Source organism: Pongo pygmaeus, chromosome 11, assembly GCF_028885625.2.
Source record: "Pongo pygmaeus isolate AG05252 chromosome 11, NHGRI_mPonPyg2-v2.0_pri, whole genome shotgun sequence".
NCBI lineage: Eukaryota > Metazoa > Chordata > Mammalia > Primates > Hominidae > Pongo > Pongo pygmaeus.
Window position 1 is genome coordinate 48623647 of NC_072384.2, and position 9315 is coordinate 48632961.

The 9315-nt window shown below is 41.7% G+C and overlaps 1 protein-coding gene across 24 annotated transcripts in view; it reads left to right on the plus strand.

The window, feature by feature from the left end:
* LYPD6B (LY6/PLAUR domain containing 6B) overlaps nt 1-4407 on the plus strand; it is a 180065-nt gene extending 175658 nt beyond the window's left edge. For all 24 annotated transcript variants that reach the window (XM_054478007.1, XM_054478005.2, XM_054478008.2 and 21 more), the window contains 2 exons: nt 2046-2176; nt 3694-4407. In XM_054478007.1, coding sequence (XP_054333982.1) covers nt 2046-2176; nt 3694-3858 — 296 coding nt within the window. In that variant the 3' untranslated portion in view covers nt 3859-4407. The remainder of the gene's footprint in view (nt 1-2045; nt 2177-3693) is intronic.
* The last annotated feature ends 4908 nt before the right edge of the window (nt 4408-9315 follow it).

The window sequence follows — 9315 nt, forward strand, 5'->3', positions numbered from 1 at the left end:
GAGACTGGGTCATTTACAAAGAAAAGATATTTAATTGGCTTATGGTTCCATAGGCTGTACAGGAAGCATGATGCTGGCATCTTCTTGGCTTCTGGGGAGGGCTCAGGAAACTTACAATCATGGCAGAAGGCAAAGGGGGAATGAGGCATCTCACATGGTGGTTGCAGGAGCAAGAAGGAGGGGGGAGGTGCTACACAGTTTTAGACAAGCAGATCTCATGAGAACTCACTCGCTATCACAAGAACAGCACTAAGGGGATGGCGCTAAACCATTCATGAAGGATCCACCCCCATGATTTAATCACCTCCCTTCTCCAACACGGGGGCTCACAGTTTGATATGAGATTAGGGTGGGACACAGATTCAAACCATAGCAATTGCCACGTGGTTTAATATTAAGTATACTGAGGAGCAGAATAATGTTCTGGTTAAGAGTGCAAGCCCTAGGAAACCTACTAGGTTAGAATCCTACTTTTCGCCATTTTCTTTCTCTGTGACCATGGGCAAGAAATTGTCCTCAGTTTACTGGTAAAATGAGGCTGTTAATATGACTTACCTTAAGGCTTATGGTGAAGATTGAATGCTTGAACACAAGTTATAAGAGTACCTGGCTGATAGTGCACACTCAATATGGGTTTGCTACTGTTCGTATTATGTAAAGCTTACCACAACCCTATCAAAGCATCAAGACACTTACTATCTATCATTTTACTAAAACCAAAAAAAAAAAAATGAGCTCAGAAGATCTAACATGACTTGCTCACCTATGACAAAGGCAGTTCCATAAGCCCAGTCTTCTCAGCTTTAGTCCAGTTTTTTTCCCATTCTATGACATTGCTGTTGTAGTCTCTGATCAGTAAACTAAGAAGCATTTCATTGGCCTCTGGTATAAAAGAGACACAGAACCAAAGAATAATGTCCTACGATATTGAATGAAACTTCTTCAAAGAACCCTAAGTAATAAAATGTGAGTGGTTAAAACCTTAAGGATCATTCTGGGTAGAAATGAGGCACTGTAGCTATACTAAGCAGGAGGTGGTGGGTGGGAAACAGAGAAAGTAAAAGTTAAAGAGGAGGAAAAAATGGAAATACATTGATGAGAAAAGTCTAACATGTTGGTAGGATTAGAACCAGAATAGAAATTATTAGGTTGGTGCAGCCGGGCACAGTGGCTCACACCCGTAATCCCAGCACTTTGGGAGGCCGAGGCGGGTGGATCACGAGGTCAGGAGATCGAGACCATCCTGGCTAACATGGTGAAACCCCGTCTCTACTAAAAATACAAAAAAAAAATTAGCCAGGAGTGGTGGCGGGCACCTGTAGTCCCAGCTACTCAGGAGGCTGAGGAAGGAGAATGGCGTGAACCTGGGAGGCAGAGCTTGCAGTGAGCCGAGATCGCGCCACTGCACTCCAGCCTGGGGACAAAGCGAGACTCCGTCTCAAAAAAAAAAAAAAAAGAAAAGAAAAGAAAAGAAATCATTAGGTTGGTGCAAAATGAATTGCGGGTTTTACAATTTAATAGATGAGTGAAAGAGGTGATTGTGATGTGTAATTCGAAGCACCTGCTTTTCACCCCAGCTCACCACATGGCCTATTAGTATACAAGAGAAAAATGATGAATAATGAAACAACTGTTCTGACCCATTGCGTTTTACCATCACAATTTTCATTTTATTTTAGATTTCGAGAACGTGCTTCAGAGGGAGAGAAAGAGAGGGCCAGAGACATAATATTTTCATATCAAATGAGCAGACCCATGTTTTGATAAAATGCTTGCAGTCTTTCCTCAGCTCTAACTGAAACCACAGGATGAGTGCCCATTTACGTTCATTTTCAAAACACATATGTGCTTCAGAAGCTGGTGTCTTTTGAAAAATACCACCTAGAAACTTCAGAGTTCACTGCTATGAAATGTCTTGCCTAAAAACCCCAGGACTGGCCTGAATTTGAGTCCTTTCTGCATTAATTGTTAAGAGATCTCTTTTGTAATATGGATATTGAAATTACCTTGTTGCTTGGTTTTGTTTTTTGTTTCCTCTTGCCTAGATACACAGTACTGTTTGACAGTTCATCACTTCACCAGCCACGGAAAAAGCACATCCATCACCAAAAAGTGTGCCTCCAGAAGTGAATGTCATTTTGTCGGTTGCCACCACAGCCGAGATTCTGAACATACGGTAAGGATCATGTGTGTGTGTTATTGTCTAAACTTTCATGCTAGTAATGTAAGTCGTAGATCAAAGGAGAGGCAGAAAGGCTAGTAATATGTTGACCATGTTTACATTTTGAGGAAAGACTCCATACAAAGATAAAATGGAGACCAAAGAACAGTTGGACTTTCTGTCCTTCAACAAGAAATAATGTTATTACAAACAAGTGGCATTTCCCAGACTCCGGAGCTAGACCCTAGACTTCAGACTATGGGTGAATGATGTAAGGCCAACTCTGGTGACCTGAGAGCAAACTATCCACAAGAAAATGGCAAAGCCTGCTCCGCTCTGTTGATGGCCAGGAGTCACCAAGAACACTGCAAAGGGACACTGGAAGGTGGCAAGAGGACTATGGTGACAGCTTTTATGAAGGAAACCTTGTCTTATCCACTGCTTCTGCTTAGATGAGGAAGGGAGTCTGAAGGATTAGCCTCAGTTTAATATGATGAACTGTAGATACCTTTTAGATCAATTGATCGCTTTAACATTCTCATTCTGTCATTCTAAATGAGCATTTCACTCCTTTATATGTCTGGAATTCTGAAATGCTTAAGAAAGAATTACTTGAAAATATGTTCATTTCATGAGGTTTTAGATTTGATTTACCCAGTAATAAGTACAGAAAATGATTCTCATATCAGTGGCTTTTAGCTCTAGCTACACAGGAATCACCTGGGTAGCTTTTACAAGCTCTGCTTGTTGAGGGATGCAGGCCAGCAGGCTCTCCAGACCAGTTGAAATGGAACCTCAGGGTAAGGTCCTGGGTGTCAGGATCTTTTTAAAAAGTTCCCCAAGGTGATTCTGATGTGCAGCCAGGGTTGAGAACCACTGATATGGATGCCTAGAGTTGATGCCTTTATCATACCTAGTCATCCTGGAAGCCTCTATGAATGGCTGGGTTTATTAGGTTGAGGCACTGTACCTGGCATGGTTTGGTATTACCTGAAAACATCCCCTGAAAACACCTGTTAGGGACAAGCCTTTTTTCTTTTTCTTACACCACTCAGCAACCATAATTAGTAAACCATTGTTGCTGTAATGATAAGAATCAGGTGTTAGCATAGACAATAGAGAGTCATTATTATCCCCTAACAAGTAGCACTGAGAAAGAAAATCAATGACTAATCTGAAAGGTTCCTAGCTTTCATTTTTGTCTAAGTGTTTTCTCTTACAAACCTTTAGATTTGTGGACTCAATCAAGCACTCTTATTCAGTTTCTCTTCCTCTTTGCCTTGCTAATGCTTGGATTTGATGCAGATAAATCACAGTTAGGATAAAAGACTTTCAGCACGGTTTTTCCCTTCCACTTTATTAGCATTGGTGGGGGAAGGGTACCCAAGAGCCAAGATGATGCAAAATTGGATAACCACCTCCAATTGTCTGTCTTCAGATAGAGCTCAAGAAGCCTTTCTTTTATCTTTCTTTCTTTTGCCCCTTCCCTCTTCTATTATTCATTGTCCTTTCCTCTCTCCTTTTTGTAACAGGAGTGTAGGTCTTGCTGTGAAGGAATGATCTGCAATGTAGAATTACCCACCAATCACACTAATGCAGTGTTTGCCGTAATGCATGCTCAGAGAACATCTGGCAGCAGTGCCCCCACACTCTACCTACCAGTGCTCGCCTGGGTCTTTGTGCTTCCATTGCTGTGATGCCACCATTCCTAGGAGAGGCAGAGACCAGCCTCTAAAGCACAAGCCAAAAACTGTGTGAACGGTGAACTTTGGAGTGAAGATCAATCTTGCACTTGGTGAAGAGTGCTCATTGGACCCTAAGGCAAAAGCCAGTGGTTTGCTTTGATAAACTGTTCCCACATGAGGCCACAGGACTGAGGATGGGAATTTGGTAGGGTCTGAGAAGATGGTCTGACTTCCAGCCTTCCTGGTCAAAGAGAGCTACGTTTGGTCAGTTCTGCAGAGAGGATCCTGGCAACTAGTCCCACCTGACTAGGCCTTTAGCTGAAAGGATTTCTTGACCTCCTTGACTGCCTCAGAGGCTGCCAGGTCAAACCCTCTTGTTTATGTGATTAGCTCAGAGCATCTCTATGAAATCTAACCCTTCCCCTCACGAGAAAGCAGTTTTCCCCACCAACAGTGTAGTCAATGAGAAAGGCAACTGTGAGACGAAAACTTCCAGTTGAACTAATGTGAAATCTATTTGCTAATTGTGGGGGGGAAATAAAGCTTTTAAATTATACAATGTAAATGCATGCTTGTGTGTTTCTTGACTGATGTGGAGACCTCTGGTGAAACAGTTATCAGGGTCATAAAATAGGTCACTGACATTTGTGTCCATGCACTGTTGGTGATATGTGTTAAACTATAAAATTCGATGCTGAAGCTACTGAGCTTTTTTCTTTTTTGGGGAGAGATGCATTTTAGGATGCTAATACAAACTTAGTGAATTGAGAATATCTGGGAAGCCTCCCTGATAAAGGAAGATGACACCTTGTCATATGATGCACCCTCAGCAGTAGTAGCTTCAAAAGTTCTAGTCACAGAAAGTGGCAAGGGGGGTCCCTTTTCCTCCTTCAGTCATATTCTCTATGCATGCCATGTCTACCAAGAGAACTTCTGTAAATACATGCTAAATGTTTGGTCCCATTCTCTTCTCTTTCCACTTACAATGCAATCTCTGAATTTCAAATGAGCATCTTCTTCCTGTTTCTAGAATTCTGATTTCCTGCCTTCAGTCACACTTTGGGATGACTTTTAAACTCTCTGCCTTTGTATTTATAGTGATGAGCTAATGGAATGGGTTTTTTCCCCTAATTAAATATCCATCATTAGAATGCTGGGTGCCCTGTAGACTCTATTAATGATGCTATCCTTGCCATATGGGCTCACCTATGACATGAGTTGGCAAATTATGGCCCACAGGCCAAATACATTCCACCACCCATTTTTGTGAATAAGTTTTTATTAAAACACAGCCATGGCCACTTGTTTATGTATTGTGTGTGTCTCCTTTTGTGCTATAATGGCAGGGTTGCAGAGATGCAGTAGAGACTGTATAGTCTGCAAAGTCTAAAAGCTTTACTGTCTTGCCCTTTTCAGGAAAAATTTGCTGACCCCTAACCTATGGGATGTCAAGACTGCTTAAGGAGAAAGCCACTTTCTTTGTAGGGACCATAGTGTTAATGGTGGTTATGCAGCCTGAGCAATGGTTGGCCAAATCACTTCCCTTGTTTTCTTTGTCTTTTGAGTCAGTGAATTTGTCTTCTATTTTGATTGTTTCATGTATTTGATTCCATCTTGTAGTTATGTACTGATGTCAGGGGCTGAGCTGTATTTATGTTTCTTCTCATCCTTGACGCACTGGGAGCATTTCATCTTAAGGCTCCTTAGCGTCCTATCAAACAGGGAGGGGGCAGACATCATTATCTCCCTGTCTCTAGCCCAAACTTAGACTCACTTGGTAGCATCAGTTTTGAAGCCTAATGTAGATTTATCCTATTTTTCAGTCAGCACTTTGAAGTATTTGCATTTTCATAGCTTATACTTGTTTGAAAATAATTGTATATGGCTTCACTTGGAAATTTTAATAGCATCTTTGGCATCTTTTTATTCCCCAGGGTTTCTTTTGACTGTGTAATTGACAAATTGTCTGGTAAAAAACCATTAGCAGACAGCACATTTTTTTTCTGATTTTGTTTCTGCTGTATAGATTAATGAAGTTTCTTTTGTGTGTGTTTTTTTCTTTCCTGAGGAAATATCTTAATTTTCTCTTCTTCACCCTGAACATCAAGTTCATATGGATTTCACGTCTCACCTCTATTCCCTTAAGCATTTTAAATCGGGGTATGTTGAGCAAAGGAGGGAGTGCAAAGGAAACAAACTTCTGGTAAAGGCAGCTGAGTGAACAGAGGATTACAAATAAAAATATGGGATGCCCCACCAAATTTGAATTTCAGATAAAATCAAATAATTTTTTGCGTAAGTTATTCATGAACTCACAAGATTGGGTCGTCTAAGGACATGGTTTCAAATCCTTGTAATAAATCTGAATCTTCTGAGTAACTCCAAAACAAAACAAGTTCCCAGGGCATTCTGGAGATGTTGATTCAGTAACTCTGAGGTGAAGCTCAAGCCTACCCCCAATAGCTGAAAGTTAAATTTAAACAAACAAAAGCTCTCGGGTGATTATAATGCTCATCTATCTGTTACCGCTGATGTGAGAGGATCATTCCTTCTTCTGAAGCCTGGTCCTTGGCCACATAATAGGTATACTAATGAGTAATAAACACATATACAAGCAACCTCGGTTACAGGCATGGCTCTAAAAGTGTGGCTCCACAGCATCACCTGGAAACTTGTTAGAAATGCAAATCTCAGACTCCATCTCAGGCCTATTAAATCAGAAACTCTGCAGGTTCAACCTGTGGTTTAACCTGTGATTTAACAAGGCCTCCAGGTGCTTCTGATGCATGTGAAAGTTTAAGAACCCCTGGACCAGATAGAAGTGCTCCCTAAAAGTCTTCAGTAAATGTGTCCCTGGTATCTGCATGATTGCTTGGGGGATATTGTAAAAAAAAAAAAAAAAAAAAAAAATGAACCTGGGCCCCAACTTCACAAAGTCAGATTCTCTGTGTTGAATCAAAAAATGTGTAGTTTAAAAAAAATTCCTTAAATGATTCTGAAGCACAGCCACTTTGGGAGCCACCAAAGGAAAGAATAAAAGATGGAGATGATGTTGGTGATCAGAAGGCCCAGACTCCAACATCTGACCTTTGAGTTCTAATCTGAAAGCCCTATGCACTTTAAATTGACTCTGTGGTATCTTCAATATAATTTAAAAACTAGAATGCAAAAAATAAATTCAATCATTAGAGTCCACTGCATAGATATTTAAAGTCCATTGCATAGGGACCTGGATGGCCAAGCATTCCAGGCCTCAGATTAATTTAATTTGCTCCTAGTGAGTAAGAAAATGAGAAATACTTTGGTGTCAAAATGTCCAATGAGAATCATAGTAGTGGAGTGAGGAAAGATGGGGAACATGTAGATGTGTTAGTATAAAAGAGACAAGGGGATTAGCTATGAATATGAGGAAGATCTGAGGGAATGGCCTGTCAAAGGTCCACTTTGAATAGATCTACATTCTAGAATAAACTTTGAATTCCATCCATCAATCATTCCTTGAAAAAAAAAGTTACCTAACACCTTTTCCCCACCCATGTGTAAATGCTCCCTAAATTCAGTTCTGAGTGAAAGCAGTCAGAAATTATCAGCATTACTTTCCATACAATCTGCATTCTGTCATGTCAATCACTGGGTAAAATATGTTTCATAAGAAAAAGGAAGAAAATGAAGGTGGGTTGGTTTCTCTTTCTCACTGGAAAGGAACTTATGAAGCCACGCAAAGCATGAAATGAACAATGAGGACACGCATGGACTTGGGAGATGAGGTGTGGCATGAAATCGGGAAACTACGTTTTACATTCGTGAAATGATCCTTAGGCGAAACTTGTGATATGTAGCTCACCAGTTACAAAGTTTGCTATGACCTTTGGATCTTGGACATTTTATTCTATTTTATTATATTGCCTCATTATGTGTTGTCAACTATAGGATTTGTAGAGGGTTACATGGTGATGCTGGTTGTGTCTGGGTGCAGATCATGCCAGAAGACAAAGGCTAACAAATGTGCAAAGGTGAAAGTCCAAGAAACTGAAAAACAGTTGTTGTGATTTGAGTCCACCTTTAGGCACAGTTCCTCTACTGTGTATCTGAAACAGTGCAGCATCTTTCTATTACTCTTCCCACTCCCCTTTCATCTTCACAATTCTGTCTCCTGCCCAGCCCCCCTCACTCCTTGCCTTGGCTTCTATTTCATCAGATGCTGAGACTGGAAGCTGAGCTGTCTTTAGGGTGATCCAGAGTTGAGATCATTCTGGTTGCAGCTGTGAAAAATAGGGCTTCTGCAGCTCAATGCCGGAAGTACTATTTAGCAGGTCTGAGAATCTTCATTTTTAACAAGCATCTGATTCTGATACTGGTGATTCTCACTCTGGTAGTCTTAGGGCATCATTTTTTAGAAAAAAATAACCCAGGCCCTCAACATAAGGCTGTAGAGCTCTGTGTTGAGAGCTCACAGTCTCCTAAGCCACCACACAAGGACTTTTTTAGTTCATGAAAATTGGTTCCAGCTAAGGGTCTGGGAGCAAGTGGAGGACGTTGTGGATTGGCACAGCTGCCACGTTGAGAATGGCCCTGAGTTGCCTAGGACAAGTGGGAGCTCCAGGAAGGGATTCTGGGGCCCCTTCCAGGCAAGCAGGATGTCAAGGGTTCTGAGCACTGACTTGAATCCCTGGGCGTCATAGCTGAGTGCAGCAGTAAGAAGCCATGCAAAGCAATGGGCAAACTGAGCCCCATCCACAGGGCCTAAGCACAGACTCAAAATCAGTTCCAATGCAAATATTTTCCAAAAGAGGACAGGCAACATAGGGCAAGCAAGTCTTGAAGATAAACTCTGATTAGATTTGTGAGGATCCTCAGTCAGGGAGGGCATCTCTTTTAGGGTGCTGTAGCCATCAGATAACTTCAACTACAAATAACAGAGTCCCAAATTGGCATAAATGAATTTCTTGGCTTATATTACTGGCGGTTCAGAGAGAGAAGGCTTCAAGGTGGACTTAGTCCAGTGGTTCCAGCCCCATCCTGTGCTGTTCTATTGGTTCTCCCTTGCCTCATATCCTTTGGTAACTAGATGGCTATAGCTGTGCCATACTGCCTACCCAGTGTCCAGGGAAACAGGCAGGGGGATGCTTCTGGAAGCTCTCCAAGAAAAGATCTAAAGGCCTTTACCTAGCTTTCCAGCAAATCACAAGCCAGAAAGCTGTGGTTACCCTTGGCGTACTTCAGCCAAAGGAAGCTCAGTGTCCCTGAGGCATGTGTGGTGCACGGTGGAAGCTAGATATCTGAACAAAGCAGGAATGAGAAAGGAGGCACGAAGAAATGCATCTAGATAAGCAGCCAGAACTGTCTGCTACAGATTCCCACAATGTGAGGCTGTGTGGCAAGGCCATTGTTAAGGTGGCTGAGGCAATGCTATCATGTCAGAGATAAGAGAGGAGAGCTGCATGGACTTGCTGGAAGCACACAGCTAGC